Here is a 23,172-nt window from a genome sequence, read left to right as displayed (position 1 = left end):
TATATATATATATATATATATATATATATATATATATCTGACTGCTGGTAGCGCGTGTGCATGCTACATGTGAAAAATGTGGTTGTCTAATTTTAGAGTGGTATACATTTCGCTTTAAAATAGTCCAAAGGGGTAATAGGACTCCCATGAAATATAAGCGTTAGTTGAAAATTCGATTATGAGTTGAGGGGCATTTGGCTATTTTCTCTAGATAGGAGGTTGTGGATGACACAAATTAGGGTAGAAAGTTGATAGGTAGCGAAGTGTTTTCTTGCTTAACCTTCCATACTGGTAGATCTAGTATTTCTCAATAATTTCTTGTCTTCTTTGTGTTACTATCAATCGCCTCTTGTACTTCAATTATCACACTATTTTGTTGCAACTACTATTCTTTTTTTAAGAATGCTTTGTCATGCTTTCTATAGTATTTTGTCATATGATGTCCTTCACTTTCGCTATTTCTTTTTCGGTACTTCCTGATTTGCTATTCCTTGAGTGAGAATATTAGAAACAATCCATGTACTCCTAAGGTGGGTAAGGTTTGGACATTCTACCATCTCTAGACCCCACTTTGTAGGATTACACAGGGTGTATTGTTGTCGGTTATTATCAAGATTTCCTTTAAGTAATATCGACAGATGTATGCCTAGTAACACTGAATTCATAGTGCATACATTACAACTCACATATTATTGTTCTCCTTAATACACTTTAGACCAATAATTAAAGGCATAATACATAAATGTACCCTTTAACTTGGCTTCGAATCACATTTATGTCCATCAACTTTGGGTGTGCACAAGTAGACACTTAAACTTGTATAAAATTGAACAAATAGACACATATGTCCTACATGTCATCCTACATGTCATTTTTTGTCCTATATGGTGTCCTACGTTTATTGTGTCATGTAGGACTCATGTGTTTATTTATTTAAAAGTTGAATAGTGAAAGTGTCTGTGTTATGAATCTTTAGGGAAGGATCAATTCACAAGGCGATATATAAATCAGCTCGTTAAAGGGAGACTGAAACCTTAGAATTCATTAGAAGAGAGAACTCTGATCTCTTGATTTTTGTTGAATTATGACTTGCTAATTTATTCCTCAAAAGCCCCTTTAATAGGAGTCTAATTACATCAATAGGAAATCTAATTCTTATGAAAGTAGGAGACCTAAATCCTATTCCAAACTAATAACTATAGCTAACCTAATCCTTATAAAACTATGAAATATAAACCCTATTCTAGAATAATAAATAAAGCTACTAAATAAATAATTAAATACTTTAAATTAATGACTTCCAGCGCATCCCTAACAGTCTGTTTGTGCATTATGAAAGTTGAAGGTCAAAGTTAAAATTTGAAACCAAGTTTAGGGTCCAATATATGTATTATGTCATAATTAAATTAGTCCACACAAAAAATATAAATGCCTTTCATATATTCCTTCTGAAATACACAAAGTATTGTTAACACCTGATCCGTTTCAATACTAACCCTTAGATTGGTAAAGGCGGGTGGCTTAACCGACTCTTAGTTCTTATTTACTATCTTGCTAAAACACCATAATGATCAGTCTTAACTTTCAATTAAATCATGAAGATGTATGCAATGATTTTTACCTTATCATTACTTGAGAAGATTGTATTCGAAATATCCTCTGTGTCTTCACAAGGTAGGGGTAAGGTTGCGTACACACCACCCTCCTCGGACCACCACTTTGTGGGATTACACACTGTATAATGTAGTTGTAATATATCATATGCATTCAACAGCTACTATCAGCTCCAAAAGCAGAATCCGCGGAGCTGTGATTTTGATGGACTTGGGATGGTTACTTTCTTGAATCCTTCGATCGGAGAGTGCAGATTTCTTGTTGGGGTTAGTGATTATGCTTCTTCATCAGGTTTTAGGTTGCAGAACAGTTGGATTTCAGTGTTATTGATTCTTCTTTGGGATGCTTGGTTATTCTAGAGTAAAAACATGAAAGTATACTACATAGGATAGGTTCTATAGTGATATGTTAAAAAAGTCATTTCAGAAGAAAAAGTAGCTATGAGTATTTTGTGTGTACAACTTATGTACCAAACTTTGATGATTTATACTCAGAGTTCAGACAGTTATAACCTAAGTTATATCGGTGTAAGGCATGACTTCTTCACTACTGTATTTTCTTTTCAAATTTGTTTTGATATGCTTTCAATTGAATTGAGAGTCCGTATTGGAAATAACCTCTCTACTTTTACTAGGGGTAAAGTGTGTGTACTTACCACACTTTCCATACTTCACTTATGAGATCACTATGGGAATGTTGTTATTATCATTACTCATGCTTGTACATTTGATGTTTTCACATTGATAAGTAGTCCTAACTAACTATTGCAAGTAATATCTAGCAATCATGGAGAAAAACTTATCTTTTCCATGTGAAAACTGCATATTAGTTGGGGGCATATTTAGCACCATTGGATGTAGGAGCTCTTGCCTTCTGCAGAGCGGGAGAAATTGGTGGAATTCTATCGATAATATTCTTGTTATTATTGTAGCTGGTTGGGTTTAGTTGGTTACACATCAAGTTTTAAATTAAGATGTGACATTTTATACATGAGAATTACCTTCAATCAGCAATATGATACTTTAGTCAAACTAAAATAACTGAGAAAATTGGACACAGAAACATAAACCAAGACAAAGCTGATTTTGTAACAATGAAGGGACTACACTCTTTCAATCATCTGACTGAAAGCTTTTGCATAAGCACAAGAACAAGGCTACATTCAAGTTTTTGTTTCCATTTTTCTGCAAAATCTAAGAACTACGAAACTCACTAAATATTTGACTTGAACTCAGCTACTAGAACATATTAATTTGAGATCATAATAGAAACCGACAAACTTCAAATATTGGATCCATCTCTGGCTGGATTGCGAACATAGGAACACCTTTTTTTTTTGTTTGTTTCTTGGTAGGATAATTAGAGGGCATCTTCCTTTTGGGAATCAGCCAGCTAACAGGTTGACACTGAAGCACTGAAATCCTAGCTAATAACTAGACAAAAGAAAGACAGAAGAAGAAAGACGACAACAGTTGCTGGCTGCTCAACTGTTGGGCATGACCTTCAGTAAGACATGCAGAACCCTCTGGACGAGTACCTGCATTTAGCGTAATGACAGCTGTAAGTGAATTGTCTTGGAACATAATCATCTTCGTGCAGTTGGAAGTCTTATTTGAATGATATAGGATCAAAACTAGAATAATGACATTACCATAGAATGCTCCTCTTGAGCCATTTATGCTGCCTTTCTAAGTTTGGTTAGTTCAGCCAAGACATTCTCGAGGGGAACTCTCAGCTTGCTCTTTCTATTCTGCAATTTTTCGCAGCAGCGGCAGACCACATTTTAATACAATGCTAAATACACAAATTTATTAAAGTGATATAGATAGAGCACAACATTCATACAGTACTTGCCCAGAACCTCAAAAGAGATAGCAATTAATGCTGTCCGACACCTAAGAAATGGCAGTGAAACCAATGACGCAATCATTCTACACAAGCTCGACACTGGAAACAAATTTGAAAAACGAAAGCAATAATTCCTTTTCCTCTTCTTTCTTTTTGCGTGGGGTTGTGGATACGTTAAACTAACAGCAGTACTCGTTCCACTAATATATTAGCTCTATGTGCAGAAATGAGCATATACCATCTTCACCATCGAAGGGAACAATTTAAGAAACAAATCTAGCTTCATCCCATCTTTTGTTAGTATGAACAAAGAAGGTTATTTCAAAAATTAATTATAGCTTTTATGGTCCTGTCTAGTCAAACTTAAAATTCACTTAATAGCAGCAGTTGGAAGCAACCTCAATAACCAAATGTATTCATTTCTATCTGTCAGATCTGAAAATTTGGGAGGATGGACTCTTGATATGCCAGATTTACACTTGCAAAGCTTTGTGTAGCATGTCATTAGAACAAAAACAATATCCAGAACAGTACAGTCCATACCTTAAATGAGGGAACAAAAGCAAACACTTCATCAACAGATTCCAAGGGAAAGTTGGCAATCATGCAAAGCTGCATCCATACAACAATAAAATATGAAAACATTGCCTCACATGTAAAAGATCAAAGTATAAACAGGTCGAAATTCAATACCTCCCCATCAGAAACGCCATGCTGTTTTAGAGGCCTGATCTGAGTTAAGTGAAAACCAGCACTAGAAAATTTTCAAGGGACAATTATAACAAGCCACAAAAAAGTTCTATTTTTTTAAATAATAAAAGGTCAAGGATACCCAAGTATTTGTTCAACAGCCTGGGGATTATCATAAAGCCTGATCCTTTGACCATATGCCAATCCCCTGTCAAATGAACTGGTAGCAAACAAAGTCAAACCCAAGACAACTTAACTCTCATCACTAGTTTTCCACAAGAAGGAAGCAACAGAGACAAGAAAAGTGGATATCATGACAAGAAAATTGTTAGAATGTCAAGCATGCACTCCCTTACACAGGTAGTTTTATGGCTGGATCATCAGACAACACCACCATGTTCTCTTGGATTCCTTGCAAAATATCAGCAGCTTCACAATCCATCATGCATGTTGATTTGGTTGAAAGCTCTGAATATAAATCAAGAAATTTTTAGAATGAAAATTAGAACAGAATTGACACTAAATAGTCTACTTATATTGTAAGGCATTTACTGCTTGATTTACCAACAGCAAGAGACAGATGATCATCAAATGACTCAGAGACATTTCATTTTCCCACATCAGCATGATCGCGTTGACGATCGGCTGATTTCAATTCACGATATTTATGAAATACTTCTTTTATACTAGTGGATCCATAGGAATATGGTTTTCCACTAGGTGAAATGAGCAGAACAACAACATCTGCCCCGGTCAGAGTTGAAAGCTCACCCGCTTTCTTGAACAAGGTTTTATCCTTCTCGAGAAAGTAGCAGCGCGTGCTTCCTCTGCTTCCATCAGTTCCATTTCAATCTTTTGCTTACCCTTGCTGGTCCTCTTTTCCATTGCAAAAAAAAAGATGTTTTGGCTGAACAAGCCTGAGGAATTTTGAGAGGAACGGTAGTGTAATTTATAGTAGATGCATGCGTCTTTTTTTCACGTGTATTGTCACATTAATGTAATGCTCTCATATTATGAGTCTATGTCACGTGTATGTCACATTAACTTAATGTTCTCACATTTTGAGCCTGTGTCATGTGTACTCTAATGTGGATTGTCACGTTTATTTAATGTTTTCACATTATGACTCTGTGTCAACGTGTATTGTCAGCTTTTAGTATTTTCATATTATGTGAATTGATAGGATCTTTTTGAAAGGATTATTTAATCTGAATTCAGCTCGTTAAAGGGAGACCAAGACCTTCTACTTCAATGGAAGAGAGAACTCCAATCTCTTCAACTCTTTAAAGGAAGACTGAAACCTTAAGAGTTCAATGGAAAATGACAATGCTTTTAATTAGTTTACAAATGTAATGTTAACTCGGAAGGGAAGTCTCTAAACGGTGCAAAGTTATTTAAGTGTGACCTATAGGTACGAGTTTGAGCCATAGAAGCAACCACTAATGCTTGCATCAGGGTAGCATGTTTACACCACACCCCTTGGGGTGCAGTCCTTCCCCGGACCCTGTGTATGTTTTGTGCATCAGACTACCTTTATTTTTTTACTCTTTACTATGATTGAAAAGGAAATATGTCAAATAGCTAGTTTTATTTTTCATTTACACATATTTTCTCCTAATATGATTCAAGAAAAAGATCCCGACAACTCCAGCTTAATAGAAACTCAGAAGATGATTTTACACCTCTAATTAGTAACATTTTTTTGTTACTTTTTTTTTTGACAGAGAAATTTTTTTTGACAAAGAATTAGTAACATTTTTTTGTTACTTTTGAACTTGATTAGCTTAATTAAGGTTACTGAATTAATTACTTCCCTTTATTCAGATAATCTTATATACTTCTCGTGTTATTTTCAAATCTCTTGTGGTGTACAATAGGTTGATCAAGGATATGTGCAATAAATCTAAAGACCCGGATAAGGACAACGGAGGAGACTCGGAGCACTTCCAATTGTGATGGGGCTGCACCATGATCAATTCTTAGCCAAGATAATCCAAGGTGAGGTTCATGGTATATGTTATTGACATCGTTCTGCTTGATGAGAACCGCGACGGAATAAATGACAAACTGGAGGTTTGGAGTCGGACCCGGGTGTCTAAAGGGTTCAGGTTGAGTAGAACTAAGACAAAATAGTGGAATGCAAGTTTAGTGACATAATGCCTAAGGCTGGCATGGAAATGAGGCTTCATGCACAATCCATCCAAAATAAACGAAGTTTCACGTATCTTAGGTCTATTATCCAAGAAACGGAGATTTATGATGATGCACACATCATATTGGTGCATGGTAAATGAAATAGAGGCTCACATCTAGAGTATTGTGTGATGAAAATGTGCCATCAAAATTTAAAAGCAAGTTTTACTGAGTGGTAGTTAGACCAACTATGTTGTATGTGCAGAGTGTTGTCCAGTCAAGAACTCAACAGATGAAAGCTGCGGAAATGAGGATGTTGTGGTGGATCTGTGGGCATACTAGGAGAAATGAGATTAGCAATGAAGATATGTAAGACAAGGTAGGAGAGGCCGCGATGGAGGACAAGTTGTAGGAAACCAGGGTAAGATGGTTGGAGCACGTAAGGAGGAGATGCACAAATACCCCCGCGGAGATGTGAGAGGTGTGCTATTGGTGGTTCCAGAGGAGGTTTTGGTGGTAGGGCGAAAAAGTATTTGAAAAAGGTAGCTAGACAGGGTATGACAAAGTTGTAGTTTACCATGGACATCACCATAGATAGGAGGAGAAAATAGTTAAATGCCCCCTCAACCTATAACCAGTTTCTCAACTACGCACTTATATTTTACGGGGTCTTATTACCCCCTTGAACTATTTTTAAGCAATATAATTATACCCTTCAGTGCTGACATGGCATAGAGAATGTGTTCACTCTTGAAGGCATGTGAGGGTCAAAAAAACTGATAAAAAGATAATTTTAAAAATGGAAAAGGGTTGAAACTACCCTTCAACTATTTACCTTTTCCATCTTACTATTGGTTCAAAATCGTTCATTATTGTCCAGCGTTGCCTGGAGAAGGCACAAAGTTGCCAGAATCAAGCAAAATACTGACATCATCTAACAACATTGACACAAATAACACAACAATCCATTAATTTCTATAAACCTCTGTACTATTAAATACAATAATTAGAACGCGTCGATGAAATTTAACGGAAGTCAAGCGATGAGATGATTGTACACGTAAATGTTAGGTTGCTTGATTTTAACAAACCCAATTTCTCTATCGAAGAAATCGATACTTATCAAATAGAGCTCTTGAAGAAGAGGAGACAATTATGGTATAGAGTTGGGCATCTCAAGAGTCAACACCATTACATTGGACAAAAGGTTGACCCAAGTGAGAGGGGTTTCAACAGTGTGGTAACGAAGGAGAGGAAGGGTGTGGCGAGTATGGGCGGATCTTTACAGAGATAATGAAGTCCGATGGGGCCAAATAGTGCCGATGAAATTGTTTGTGGAGTGGACGGTGGAAGAGAAAGGGGAAGGTTGGATCTTCTAACGGGTGGGGGTGGGTGTGCTTAGGTGGATATCCATGTAGCATTATCATTTACACATTGGAAGTAACATCTTATTCCGTTAAAAGGAAGGGTAGAAGCGAGCCAATAGTAAGCCAAAATATAGTTGAAGGGTATGTTTGGTCTGTTTCGAATAGTTGAAGGGTAATTTTGGCCCTTTTCCGTTTTAAAAACACCTCCTTACTTCTTTTTTAAATATAATTTTGTGTTTTATTAGATTTCCTGAACTTTTTTGGGTTTTTTCCTTTCCTTTTTTCCACCTCTCTGTCTCGTCACTCAAGAAAACCACCCCACCCGTACATTTCCTCCATCACCATTGTTGAACAACCATACCATAACAGCCCATCTCTTCATTCATCTTCCAATACTTTCACATAATTTGTCTCACTATTACTCACAAGTATTGACATTGTAAATCACCATCAAAATCACCAAATAAGCATTAAAACTATTACTTACGTAGTGAAAAAAAATTAATCATCCTTAATCTCCTTACTCTAATAATATTCAACAACCTTCAGATCTTATCTCTAGTCTCTATTATTGTTTGATGAAGATTCAAACTACACTCAATAAGAATTTTATGAACTTGAGCAGCAACCACCAATCAATTATGCTCAACCCCGATAATCCAGTGATTTCCTCAAGTGTAGAAGGCATAAATCTTTCACTATTTAAAGGAATCAAAAGGGCGTAGTCATACCAAAGTCCAAGACGATCAGCGTGAACTTCGAACTTGAATTTGGGAGGGAGGGGTGAAGGTGGTGATCTTGGTTAATAAAATTGTTGTGGTGGTGGTGGTGGTAGTGGTACTGCTGATAAATAATGTTGATTTCCTTTACTTGAAAGAGGGATGATAAGTCTTGATATGGGTCTTGGATTGAGATCTGACTTGTGGGTTATGGTAGGTGAGGGTGTGGGCGGGGTGACTAGGGAAGAATGGGGTGGAGAGGAATACAGGTTTAGGGAGGTTTAGGGATTTACAGTTAAAAAAAGTAAAATATGTCTCAACATGTGGAGAAGTGAAGAGTAAAGATGATGTTGAAGATGAAAAAGAAGAATAATGTTGAAGATGATATGTGTATATATGCATATATATGTATATATATATATCTGACTGCTGGTAACGCGTGTGCACGCTGAATGTGAAAAATGTGATTGTCTAGTTTTAGAGTGGTATATATTTCGCTTTAAAATAGTCCAAAGGGGTAATAGGACTCCCATGAAATATAAGTGTGTAGTTGAAAATTCGATTATGAGTTGAGGGGGCATTTGACTATTTTCTCTAGATAGGAGGTTGTGGATGACACAAATTAGGGTAGAAAGTTGATAGGTAGCGAAGTATTTTCTTGCTTAACCTTCCATACTGGTAGATGTAGTATTTCCCAATAATTTCTTGTCTTCTTTGTGTTACTATCAACCGCCTCTTGTACTTCAATTATCACACTATTTTGTTGCAACTGCTATTCTTTTTTTAAGAATGCTTTGTCATGCTTTCTATAGTATTTTGTCATGATGTCCTTCACTTCCGCTATTTTATTTTCGGTACTTTCTGATTTGCTATTCCTTGTGAGAATATTAGAAACAATCCATGTACTCCTAATGTGGGTAAGGTTTGGTACACTCTACCATCTCTAGACCCCACTTTGTAGGATTACACGGGGTGTATTGTTGTCGTGTTATTATCAAGATTTCTTTTAAGTAATATCGACAGATGTATGCCTAGTAACACTGAATTCATAGTGCATACATTACAACTCACATATTATTGTTCTCCTTAATACACTTTAGACCAATAATTAAAGGCAAAATACATACATGTACCCTTTAACTTGGCTTCGAATCACATTTATGCCCATCAACTTTGGGTGTGCACAAGTAGACACTTAAACTTGTATAAAGTTAAACAAATAGACACATATGTCCTACATGTCATCCTACATGTCATTTTTTGTCCTATATGGTGTCCTACATATATTGTGTCATGTAGGACTCATGTGTTTATTTATTTAAAAGTTGAATAGTTAAAGTGTTTGTGTTATGAATCTTTATGGAAGGATCGTTTCACAAGGCGATATATAAATCAGCTCGTTAAAGGGAGACTGAAACCTTAGAATTCATTAGAAGAGAGAACTCTGATCTCTTGATTTTGTTGAATTATGACTTGCTAATTTATTCCTCAAAAGCCCCTTTAATAGGAGTCTAATTACATCAATAGGAAATCTAATTCTTATGAAAGTAGGAGACCTAAATCCTATTCCAAACTAATAATTATAACTAACCTAATCCTTATAAAACTATGAAGGGACCCAACTATGAAATATAAATTCTATTCTAGAATAATAAATAAAGCTACTAAATAAATAATTAAATACTTAAATTAATGACTTCCAACGCATCCCTAACAGTCTGTTTGTGCATTATGAAAGTTGGAGGTCAAAGTTAAAATTTGAAACCAAGTTTAGGGTCCAATATATATATTATTGCCATAATTAAATTAGTCCACACAAAAAATATAGATGCCTTTCATATATTCCTTCTGAAATACACAAAGTATTGTTAACACCTGAGCCGTTTCAATACTAACCCTTAGATTGGTAAAGGCAGGTGGCTTAACTGACTCTTAGTTCTTATTTACTATCTTGCTAAAACACCATAATGATCCGTCTTAACTTTCAATTAAATCATGAAGATGTATGCAATGATTTTTACCTTATCATTACTTGAGGAGATTGTATTCGAAATATCTATCTTCACAAGGTAGGAGTAAGGTTGCATACACACCACCCTCCTCAGACCACCTCTTTGTGGGATTACACACTGTATAATGTAGTTGTAATAGACGAAGATGGCAGAACTAGCAAAGCAACACTAGTCCTAGACTAAGGTCAAAATCTGAATTTCATGTAAAAAAGAAGGCATAATACATATATTGGACCCTAAACTTGACTTTAAATTTTAACTTTGACCTCAAACTTCATAATGCACAAATAGGCACTTTAACTATCCTATCTTTCAATAAATAAACACGCGATTCATACCTGGCAAAATGCGTGAAATGCACGCATTCTGCGCGAGTGAGGGGTAATTTTCGAGGCCTACAACAGTAAAAACATGTTGAAATGACAATTCTACCCTTAATGAATCTCTTTTATATTAACTAAAATTAATTTTAATTTTTTTTAGTTTCAAAAGGACGTGTAAGATATTTTTTAAAAAAAAGACGTGTAAAATGTTTAATTAGTTGGTAGCCACTAATTGGCTCACTAATACACGTGGGAGCGTTTGCATTTCACGCACTTTGGCTCCAAAAATCGCGTGTTTATTTATTGAAAGATAGGATAGTTAAAGTGTCTATTTGTGCACTATGAAAGTTTGAGGTCAAAGTTAAAATTTGAAGCCAAATTTAGGGTCCAATATATGTATTATGCCAAAAAAGAATCTCAATATCAAGCTAAAGTATGAAAAGGAAAGTTTTTGGAGGAAGAAAGAAGTAAACACTACATATGGCACAGTTTGTGGAAATCAACAGGAACCTGCGGCATGCACTCTTTGCAAGACTAGTTTGAACGTAAAAGATGGCAAGAGGATCTTGTTCTATCTCGACTAGGGAATGGAAGTCTTAAGCAACTGTTCCCTGACATATATATTTTAAATCAGCAACATGATTCTACTTTATAGGAAGTGTGGTCAGATCAAGATTGGAACTTGACCTATAAAAGATTGATGCAAGACAGGGAGATGGAAAGATTGGCCAACTTTTATGGCACTCTAGACCAGTGCAAGGAACTATAGGACGGAGAAGACACTCTGAAATAGAAATGTCACAGAAAGGGCAGGAATCAGATGGGTTCTCAGATCAGATTTCTACCTTGGAAATTTATTTGGAAAGTAAAAATTCCATACAAAGTAGCTATTTTCACTTTGTGAACGAAGTTGGTTTAATTTAGGAGAATCTACAGATTAAGGGCAACATATGTGCTCGATGCTCCAGATGTTATTTTTGTGAGCATAATGCCGAGACAATTAACCATCTGTTTCTTCATTGAAAAGTGGTTAGCCAGCTTTGGAATCTATTTACCAGCTTCAGATGCATAAGGTGGACGATGCCCAGAAGAACAGGGGAGGCACTAACTAGCTGGAATTTTGTGGGCAGTGGTAGCACTAGCAAAGACAGATGGGAAATTATCCCAGCAAAAATATTGTGGACCATTTGGAAAGAGAGAAACCCTAGGTGTTTTGAAGGCAACAATAGCTCTATGCAAAAATTAAAAATGAATTGCATTATAAGCTTTTGTTATTGGTGCAGCTCAGAGTATAAAGATGACCCCGTTTTAATAGTAGACATCCTAGGATCCTTTATAAGATGAAATAGGATTTAGGGTTAGTCTATTGTTTTTCTCTTTGGCTTCCAGCAATTTGTGCTGATGATTTAGATAAAACAGTGTTACCTTGTCAAAAAAAGAAAAAGGAGATTCTCAATATACTGTGTGGAGCAGAACTTTCAGATAAGGTATCAGATAGTTGATTCAAGGTTTATCCTTTACAATAATATCGCGAAATATCACAGCCCTCATTATAATAGGACTTCTCAAGAAAAAAAAGTATTTAAGTTTTGGTACGAAGGATTTTACCAAATCAATTTTAATAAACATTCACATGAAACCTCCGTAATAAAACAAGTTGGGTCTCCTTTCCAAATTTGATTTATTGCTTTTAACTTTGTATAATTATTAACATATAAGTCATACATACTTCTAATGTTGATTGGAGGAACATGTTCCAGGGGTGTACTGCTTTTTCATTTTATGGGCATAGCCAAGAGAGGTTATATAGAACTGAAAGCGTAGATCTACTATACCTTTCCAGCATCATATAATATATTGTAACACTCGCTTAAGAAAAGAGAGCAATATTAAGGAATAGGCACAAAAAAGAAAAGAAAAGGTGGCTCGATTTGGGATTAAATGAAGGAGTGTATAAAAACTTTAAAGGCATAGGAGCAAGAGCAAGAGAATGTGTCTACTAGAGTAGATGAAAGCCCCACATTGGTTGGGGAATGAAAGGATGATCCCCTTAAATGGACTTGGACAATCATCCCTCATGGGCTAGCTTTTGGGGTTGAGTTAGACTTACATGTATCAGAGTCAGGTCCATCCCGTTTGGACTCCCAATCCACGCTCCAATTAGGCCTCGGCGTGAAAGGGTGTGTTAGAGTGGATAAAAATCCCACATTGGTTGGGGAATGGACTGGTGGTCTACTTGTATGGACTTGGACAAACCTCCCCTCATGAGCTAACTTTTAGGTTTAAGCTAGGTCCAGATGTCAATGTCATATCTTTATAGTGCATATAGCTCAAAGAATTACAAAAGGAAGAAAATTATAAATGAAACAACAATTGGCACCAAAAATTTTCGTTAACTGAGAAGTAAATAATATTTTCATGATCAAGTTGTAAAAGAATATCAGGAGTGAAAGAAAACCTTGCTCAACTCTCAGCTCCAAGGGATCAAGTGCTTTTGCTTTTTGACTTTTACCAGCACTGCCAGCTTTCTCTCCTTTCCCGGCTTTGCCCAAATCACCTAGGCGATGACAATATGCACATGAGGAAGTGAATAATTCCAGCATGTTCCTATCAATAAGGCCATCAATGAAAGAACACGACCAAATCACAAAGAACACCATAATTCACATTTCTAATAATGCATACATGGAGCATATGAAAGTCTAACCTTTGAAAGATGGTATATCAGCTTTTCCATTTGATTTTGTGGAATTGGTATCAAGCGATCCTAATCAAGGGTAGACATCGAGCAGCGCCAGTAACATTCAAGCAGCAGTTTTCAGAAGAATGATTGAATAACACATATTGAAAACAAAATCTGTGTTTTCCATCTTAAAGGTGAAGTGAAATCCATAAGATACCAGTATACAACCTAACCTTCAGAATCAAACTGAACTTTCCTTCCTCTTTTGGACTTTGCTGAGCTATCATCCTTCCCTTTGGATGCTACAGAAAAGAAGTCAAAGGCGTGTGTGCTTCAAAACCAAAGAGGTCAAAGATGCATTGAGAAATTAAAAAAAGCAAGGCTTTTCCAAGTTAAGTATTAACAGAAGACAGATGCTTCAACTGCACTTTGACTGTTTTGCAAAGGAATTAGAACGATTAGTGTAACTAACATTCTACTTTGATTTGCTAACAAGTTCAAGTGATGACATCTGATTGTACAGATTTGTCAAATCAGTCTGATGCCACAGTGGCTAACTACAGAGTCCAATACACGGGGAACTTCACTTTTAAAAGGCATATTAATGAATGGGAAGTTAAACTAGTCGTAGTTTTGCTCAATCTTTGGGAACCTTGCCAAAGCCCGTGAAATCTTGCAACCAGACTTATACTCGGTCACACAACCAACAAAGTTCTAGATTTTGCCCGTGACAACAGATCTGGAAAACAAAAGCACCATTTAGAGTAGTCTGCTTCTCTTGTGTATCCAAGTCCAAAAGTGCTTGCCTGACTCATGAAACCTATAATGAAGGGGTATCTTTCCATGTGGCAGATGTCAACAAATGCAGCGAGGATGCAAAAACTACAAATAATGTGTATTCATTCATTGCAGAGTAACAATCCAACTCTTGGCACATATTTCCCCAACTTGATAAACATAAAATGAGTTATGCCAAGTAATACCACATAACTGCTACATTGGTGGGACAGAAGCAGAAAAAGGAATAAAAAACACAGTGGTGAAGGACTATCCCAGCATAAACACAGTGGACAGTGTGAGGAAAGATCAGTAGATGGTTTGAAGATAAGGCAAACAATACCCAACAGATCAAGTCTAATTTATACTGTTGTCCTCTTTTTGCTGTGAGTAGGAGTTTTGACTGATGCAGAGTCAATCCTTAGAGGCTTAGACTCTCTGATACCTGTAAGATTAGAAAGGGGTTCCTTCTTTTTGTATTATGCTCTACCTGTAAATACTTCAGCACGTCCTTAGTGTTGTTTTTATCATACAATTACTTTTCTGCACCCAAGGGTGTGGCCTAGTGGTCATGATGTGATTGAGAATCCTGAGGTATCAGGTACAAAACACAGTGCATACAAAAAAACACTAGATGATTCTTTCCATCTGTCCTAGCCTTGGTGGATAGAGTTACCAGTTGTTAGTGGAAAGTGATAGGTACCCCGTGGAGTTAGTCGAGGTGTGCAAAAAATAGCCCGAACACCATGGTCATAAAGAAAAATAAAACAATTACCTTTCTCTCAAAAAGTTTCAATGAGGAGCTTTTAGCGTCCATATCGTGTCCTATATTAAATTTCTCTACTTAAGTTCACTGACGGAGTTCAAAAATATGGAAAAAAAAACACGAACAAGCCAAAGGGAGTTCAACATCTACGGTATACATACATGAGATAATTTTATTTTAACAATACATAAACAATGTAATGTTTTCACTAAAATGGTTCAAGATATAAAAGGCAAACACATGAAGAACCCAAAGTGAGTTCAACATATACTATATTTACATATGATAATTTTAACCATGTATATAAACAACTTAATTTTCCACTAAAAGAGGTTCATAATATGAAAAGTAAACACACAAAGAAGCCAAAAGCAGAGTTCAACATTTACTCTCTATATACACAAAAAGGATAATTTTAACCATGTATATAAACAATATAATTTTCCACCGAAACCCCTCCACTCTACCTAGCTCCGCCCCTGCTGTATAAACCCCATAGCTCCAGAATCGGAAAAAAAAATAGAAAGGCGAATTGTTTACCAGGGGATTTCAGAGCAGACTTTCCACTTTTCGGCAAAGAAAACCCTTTTCCTCCTTTCTCCGCCATTGCTGCAATTCACTGTTCAGAAAAACATAAACACCCAAAAACACAAAACAACAGTTTACCCTTTTGAAAGAAGTACAACCCTAAGCAGTCAAAATTAACAAAATTTAACAACTAATAGCATTTATACATGATTTTTCCAAAAATTTCAAGGGATTTCAGATTACCAAACGACATGCAAACTATAAAATTCCAAAAAAAATAAATTAAACATTACCAATGAGCTGGATGGTGTTCAACTCTATACTGAAAGATCAAAAACTAGAAGAAATTATATGGAAAATTATTCAAAATTTGAATTACCTGATGAAATTTTGTAGGACGGAGAAAAAGTTGGAAGCTCAATGGAGAGTGTGAAGCTTGCACGAGAAAATGGAACGAGCTATATATGAGCCCAATTATAACCAAATTTTGTATTGGAAACTGTGTCAAATTATAGCTTATTTGCAATTTACGCCTATATACACATTTAAAATAAGTGCATATAATTATTTTTAAGAGAAATATTTGATTTAAAAAATATTATGATTTATAATTATAAGTTTTAAAATTATTTAACATTATTCGTGTCTCCCACGGAAATTTAATTTGACGAAATTTATAAATAATATTTAAAATCTAACCGTCGCTAAAAGTAAAATATTATAATTTTCTTATATACAAGACTACGTAGTAACCAACATTAATAATGCAAAAAAGAATGATAATTATAACATCTTATCATTTATATTTCAACCAATCATCTTTAATTTGATTTTATAATTTATTTTGATGCTCCGAAAAGTGTTACGACTTGATACTTTTTGAGAATTAAATGAACATAATATGAGATATTGATTTTTCTATTAAATAAATAATCATTGATGAGGAAATACATAAATTTTAAAAGGTTGAAAAAGGTAAAAAGATATTTTATTTCTATTCGGTAGAAAGTTCCGCCTTGCCTTTTTCTTCACATATAACATTTTAAAGTTCTCCATTTAAATGTATCATAAGCAATTATTAAAATGAAAAATTAAAGGGAGAATGTATCATGTTTGACAATAATTCAACTTATTATTTATATTTTAATAGGAAAAATATTAACAAAACTATTCGGTTTATTTGAAACATACCAAGCGATGAAGTTTGATTCGAAACTACATTTCTATTTCAATCGTAGTGTCGAGAAACACAACTAATACTTCAAGAAAAATATGCACTACTTGCAGTAAATTTGAGAATTTGTCCATACTTTATATTGAATATCAACGATTCATTTATTGTGTAGTTATCTATGTCTTTTGAATTAAAGAAGACTTCAATCTAGTCATATTCTTCTATAGGTCATTCGACATATTCTTGAACCTATGTAAAAAGTTTATAAATTTTTGTCTTCTTTTCCTAGTTCATTTCGCACATCAAGGTGAGATAAAAAATTTAAGGTCTTTATCTGATAATGACATACCGAATTTGAATTTTATCTTCAGGAGATGGTAATTGTAAGACCCCCAAAATGAGTTAGGGTGTCTAGAGCCTCACGTGTGCTTATAAATTTGTTAACATGTTACTTAAGTGTTTTAAAGTATGCATGAGTGATTTGAAGTAATTTGAAAGTCAAACGTCAAAGAACGTCCAAGAAGTTCGAAAGTAGCCCTTGGACGTGCATGTGTGTGTCTTGAGTGTGCCTAGCATGTTTGGACGTGTTGTGAGTATTTGTTTTGGGTGAAACTGATCTAGAAGGTCCTTGACTTGTTAAGGTTCATATTTACGTTGAAAACGTCCGAATACGGCTCTCCAAGGGCCCCAAAAGGCCCTCAACGAGGACCCAAAGGCTGTCGAGACACTGCCTTCAACCGACAAGCTCAAATGACGCCCCGTCCTTCAAATCGATGCCCTGTCGATGGGAGGCATCTTTCAACACTTAGACGTGTGAGCTTAGCCTCCCAGGAAGCAGTTGCAGTCGCAAATGACGGAGCAACAGGACAGCTCGTCGACCAGATGATGCCCCGTCGACCAGATGATGCCCCGTCGACTGTGCCCGTCGATGCAGTCTACAGCTTCACTGCTTGCACTGTGCTTCATTAAGAGGTGAATTGGAAATTCACCCCACGTGCTAAACTGACCCTAGTTGGTTTATTTGGTTATTTCTTGGTGTATTTAAGTGATCAAAAACGTGACTAGCCTATTCCCAATTCAATTCACAAAAATTAGACTTCCCTCCCAAACCAAACTCTCTCTAGAACCTCGATTGAAGATGAAGCTCAATAACAGTTTGGAGCTTGGATTTCCATGGGTTCTTTATCAAGTTTTAGAGGTTTTCTTCTACATTGAGGTATGGTGATCCTTCATCTCTAGTTAATCTTCCATCTAGAGAGTTCCTTTCACTGTTTTTCAAAGCAAGTTCATGATCAAATCTCTTGTTCTTCAATCTAGCCATGGGTTCTTTCTCAAAACGTTTTCAAAGGCTTAATCATGATAAATTGATGATAATGTACTGAATCTAAAGTCAATTTCAATCTAATTGCATGATGAACCCATATTCAACTCTCAAATTAGCCTATGTATGAGCATTGTGATCGTGACTTTGTATTGATTGAATTCTGATTCTAGCATGTTGAATTGCTTATATATAATGTTTATATTGTATATTGATGATGAATTGTTGATGAGTGATCCATAAGAATGAAGGTTTGAATAAGGCTAGTCTATAGTGTAATATCTTGTGATCTTGATTCTAGCTTGATTGTTATGTGATTCAATTATGTTAAATTGATGGTTAGATACTGCCTATGATATCATGTGATGATGAATTATGTATTGTTGGTCTAATATGGATTAGGGATTGAAGAATTGATCTCTATTTCCTATTGATTGTTTAAAGCATGTTATTCAATGTAATCTCGTGTATATAGTGCATAAATGTAGGATTTTGTTATGTGAAGATACTTGTAGCTACTGCCTTATGTTTCTACTATTGATAAATTATGTGTATAAATCATGGATGATCAAAGTAAGGGAGTCTTGGTAAGGATGATCTACATTCCTCTAATTCTAGTGTATTGGTGATATAGAGTACTTGTTAGTAACATAGTCTTGTAGTGGCTTATGTATGATTTCGCCTAATTTAAAGTATATTTAGCTACTGCCCTATGCATTAATTGTTGATGAAAAAAGAGTATTGATCAAGGATGATCAAAGGGTGAGAAATTGATAAGAATGCATATCTCATTTACTTTCTTATAGGATTGGTAGTTGATGAAGTCTTGTATGGCATTGTGTGGTATGGTCCACTTATGGTGTTGGTGATGATCATCCAATGTGAAGTCTCATGCCTAGTCTCCTATTCTAGTTGTGACCTAGGTTGTATGACTATTGTTTAAGCATGTGTATTAACTATGTTAGGGATAGGTTTATGTGCTGCCATTGATGAGTTGTGATGGTTAATAATCCCTTACCTATGTACCCTTATATGAATGTGTGAATAGCTAAGGTGAGGAGTCTTAAGTGTAATATGATGTCGTCTTATCTCCTATGATATTGTGTGATGTATGGTCTATGTTTGAATGTGCATTGTGGTCCTAAGAGGGTGGTTGCCTCAGTGTGTTGTTGATAGTCATTACGTGATCATGTTCACCAATGTACACACACTCACACTTCATGCATACTTACAAGTAGTATAGGTTCATGGTGTCAACATGAAAGGGTATTCTCATATGCACTTGTGTCTACTACTATGCATGTAAAGTATATGTATCTATGAAGTATGTGATGTATCATTTACTAGGATGATTTGATAGGTGTGCTAGTATCGGCAAGGGTATGGAATCTTGTCTATGCATTGCACATGTGTGCCTTGATAGGATAATTCCTAGGCTTGGTTGTCTATGTACATGAATATGAATTCATGATTATATTAATGTATGAACATGTGTGGTCTTAATGTGGTATGTAAAAGGGCTCTCACATATATGTATATACACACATGTATAATGATCTAGTCAATAGAGGGCTTTGAAAGGTGTGTCAAGTATACCTTAAACTAGATAGGTGCTTAAATATGTTGTTTCCATGTGAAAGAACTTCTCACATGACTTAGGTTGATGAACTCTCATCTATGACCTGTGAGCTAAGCATATGATGAGTCAATCTCCTAAAGTCTATGTTTTTATAAGTAATGTTAATAAAGGCTTTTTAATAAAAGGGAACTTAGCTTAGCACCGAGAGAACTTGAAGTTAAGGGATGTCCCTTCCCATTGGAGGAAGGTAGATCACCATAGTCCTCACGAGGTGGTTAGCCTCATAGCCCAAAGGGCATAGAGTAATGTTTCCATAGTGGATAACTACAATGCCCCATTTGGCATAAATAGGATTTCCACATATACCTCCAAGTTTCATAAACTATGCTTGCCACATAGGATCTAGCAAGTGATATCACTTAGTATGCTAGCATGTGTTAATGTTCCACTTTGGCTAAGTAAAGCACCTTCCATTAGTGTAAGGCTCTACAACACCAAATTTCATGTAGCACCCATGCTCTTAGTGTCATTAAGGCTATAGTTTCCCTAAAAGTAAAATGGACAATCGAAGTAAAGTAAGGACCTTAAGTAGGATAACCTAAGTGTAGTTGCTTAGTGTAGGTGGGGATATGGGACTTCACCTATTCATTGCACAAGTAGCTCTTGAGGGAAGTCCTAGGAAGGTGTCCTAATGCATGTGTCTATGTATATGTTTCTTATGCATTACTTTTTTGTCTTGTTTATATGATGAGGTCTTTCCTTATTGGTCTTATTGACTATGTGAATGAAGGTTCTACTTGAGTTGCATATAGTTGACTATAGTAGTATGTTTGAAGTGTGGAGTACATGTTTTGATGCTTATGGTCTTATGATAGGTTTACTAAGTATGTATGAGGTTATGGGGCTTCATATGTACATTGCACTAGTAGACTTAGAATAGGATTGTGAGTAAGGTCATTGACTATGGTTCACTGTAATGCCTTTAAGGTCTTAGACTTTAGAGTGTCTTGTGGTATGCTATATTTCTATGGTGGTATGTGTTGGCTTATGTAGGTTGTATTTATGCCTTTTTTGTGGCTTAAGGTGATGCATTGCACCAAGTATTACTAGAGGGTTACTTGAAAAGTTAAGAAATTAAACGAAAAGAAGTTTACTGTAAAATGCAAATAGGTTACTGTAAAGTGATTCAAATGTGACTTAAACTCTATGTATGATTTTATATGATGGCTGGCCTTTGAATATGCCTATATGATGTATGTAAATTGTATAAATGTTATTGTATCAAAGTTTTATGAAAATTTCTCAAAAAGGCATGAAGCATGATTTCAAGTAAAATATCCCTTTTAAATGCATGTTTTTGCATGGTTGACATACTTAGTGCATTCTTATACTAACTCCATTCTTCTCTACTTTTTATGCAAAGTGTAGGTTATGGATGCTTAAAAGGATGTCTCTATGTTGAGGAGCTTGTTATGTGTTTCCCAAGCTCAAGCAAAAGGAATCCTTAAGATCCAAGGATGTCCTATGTCAAGTTATGTTTAATGTCTTGTAATTATATACTTATGTCATGATGTTAAAGGGTCGTGTCCCTAAGATACTCTAATGATATTGAGTCTATGATGGCAAAAAGAGACTAGAGTCTAAATATGTATTATAACTTATATTTTATATATATGAAGTGATGTTCTAGCATATGATGTACTAAGAAAAGTTTTAAATTTTTCGCTAAATTTACTATGACAATGCGATGAATGATCATAACTATGGGCTTGTATAAGAACTCCGAGAGGTCAAGTACGCCATGTTACTTCTAGGGGGTGCTCTTCGGTCGTGACAGTAATGTAGATCATTAAGGAGTTTTTTATATTGTACCTTCAACAATTTCAGCAGAGAAATATTTTGTAAATACCCAATTAACATGTATTATTTAATTTGTACCAAAAAATACTTATAAAAAATAAATTTACAAATACATAAACAACAAAGTTTAAAACATGTACTCAAAAAGAACAAAGTTTAAAACATGTATATAAAAACAACAATTAATAAGATAAGCATAAATTAATGATTGTAAGAAAAATATCAGGATCTGTAATAATAGAATGAAACAGAAAGGAAAAATTGAGTCCACTGAATATACAGTGCCACCTTAATGAAACTATTCCACTCTAGTACCTAAGGCTTCAAGGAATAAATCCTCTCAGGATAGAACGATTCTATTCACCAGTATAAAATAATGATGTTAAACAGGAGCAAACTACACAAATATTTAATTGTACAGAAGAAGAAGAAGAAATTCAGAACTTTTGTTATTTTAAAATGAGAGGAAATCCCTCTATTTATAGACAACAAAGGGTAGTGTGAAGAAATGCTTATTGGGCCACATCGAAAATGTCACAACTCATTGAAAAAATTACAACGCTTTGGAAAGGTGACAACCTTTCATAAAGTCGTTTGCAACTCTTCATAAAAGTCTCATTTTTTCATAAAACTCTCATTTTTTCATGAAATGGAAAGATTAGTTTTGAAATGAAATATATTTAAAAGAAAATTCTAACTTGTGGTAGCACCACATAGGCGGGCCTAGGGTCTTTTATATGAATATATGATACTCAAAAGTTGTACTTCATTTTATAATAATCATATTTATGACAGAGAACCATTTTATAATAATCATATTTATGACAGAGAACACAATTAACATGAATATGAAAAAGAAAAAAAAAGGAATGAAACAAAAGAAAAATATCATCGATTTATATATGAAAAACTACTATTACTATTAGTATAATTGGAAGAGACTCCGGAGAGAGCAGGCTCATAAATTTTCTTATAAAATATGTAGATGATTGTATAAATTTTGTACAACAAACTAGGACCAAAATTTAGGGTAAAACTATGAAAAGATGGGTGTTTTTATAAAATATAAAAATTTATGACAATTTTTTGAAAAAAATCCAAATATCATTTTTTCTAGTATCTGAAAACGTGAAATGTTTGTCAAAGATAATGACAAATTGTAACTATTTCCTAATTTTTCCTCAAAATATATTTAAAAAATTTTGTGGCCAAACAGAAAAATAATGATTAATGTGAGTATTTTATGACAATATATTTCATTGGTGTATATATATTTTTTCTCTTATAATGAATGAGTAAAAGTGAACGAATAAAATAATAATTAACTATCTTTGAAAAAAACATAGAATCTCTAAGATTATCAACAATATAAATATAGAGATTCTGATCAAATATTTTGATATTAATATATTATTTCATCATTTAAACACTGAAATTTAAGAAATAATCTACAACTATAAATTTTTGTTATCAATCTTAGAAGAATTTAATTTTCAAAAAGATTTAAAATTTGTATCTTAGAGCTTAATCTTTATACATTTACTTATGAATTTATTGATATTGTATCAACTCCTTTATACTTTCAGTTTGGCAATTGATCTTTGAACTTTTGACGCCGCTCTAAACCATGGACAAAAACTTCAAACTCATCAAGTTCTGATTTTAATCTTGGTACAAGCAGGGATCAAAAGTTCAACACCACCCAGCTAACTAGATATTAATTGTGTTCGAAAATTGCTTATATAGTTAAAAAATGTTTTCAGAAAATCATTAAGTTA

General features: G+C 34.8%; 1 protein-coding gene across 1 annotated transcript; it reads right to left on the bottom strand.

Moving 5' to 3' along the window:
* Window positions 1-2,678: 2,678 nt before the first annotated feature.
* LOC107015738 (DNA-directed RNA polymerases IV and V subunit 4-like) lies at window positions 2,679-15,980 on the bottom strand. The gene is made up of 11 exons (XM_015216130.2): window positions 15,840-15,980; window positions 15,473-15,551; window positions 13,623-13,691; window positions 13,414-13,473; window positions 13,165-13,263; window positions 4,509-4,620; window positions 4,295-4,372; window positions 4,156-4,189; window positions 4,006-4,074; window positions 3,266-3,364; window positions 2,679-3,151 (listed from the first exon to the last, which is right to left on the bottom strand). The coding sequence occupies exons 2-10, from the start codon at window positions 15,537-15,539 to the stop codon at window positions 3,290-3,292; spliced, it is 663 nt and encodes a 220-aa protein (XP_015071616.1). The 5' UTR covers window positions 15,540-15,551; window positions 15,840-15,980; the 3' UTR covers window positions 2,679-3,151; window positions 3,266-3,289.
* Window positions 15,981-23,172: the final 7,192 nt, after the last annotated feature.

Source organism: Solanum pennellii, chromosome 4 (genome assembly GCF_001406875.1).
Source record: "Solanum pennellii chromosome 4, SPENNV200".
Taxonomy (NCBI): Eukaryota; Viridiplantae; Streptophyta; class Magnoliopsida; order Solanales; family Solanaceae; genus Solanum; species Solanum pennellii.
Note: the sequence above shows the minus strand (reverse complement) of the source record. Positions and strands in the feature narration are given on the sequence as shown.

Excerpts from the sequence above, each read along its gene's own strand:
- LOC107015738 (XM_015216130.2), bottom strand. The coding sequence starts at position 15,539 with ATGGCGGAGAAAGGAGGAAAAGGGTTTTCTTTGCCGAAAAGTGGAAAG. Across the intron at positions 4,621-13,164 it reads GGAGCTGAGAGTTGAGCAAG|AGCTTTCAACCAAATCAACA; the intron begins GTTTTCTTTCAC and ends ATTTATATTCAG. Across the intron at positions 4,373-4,508 it reads CCAGCCATAAAACTACCTGT|TTCATTTGACAGGGGATTGG; the intron begins GTAAGGGAGTGC and ends GTTTGCTACCAG.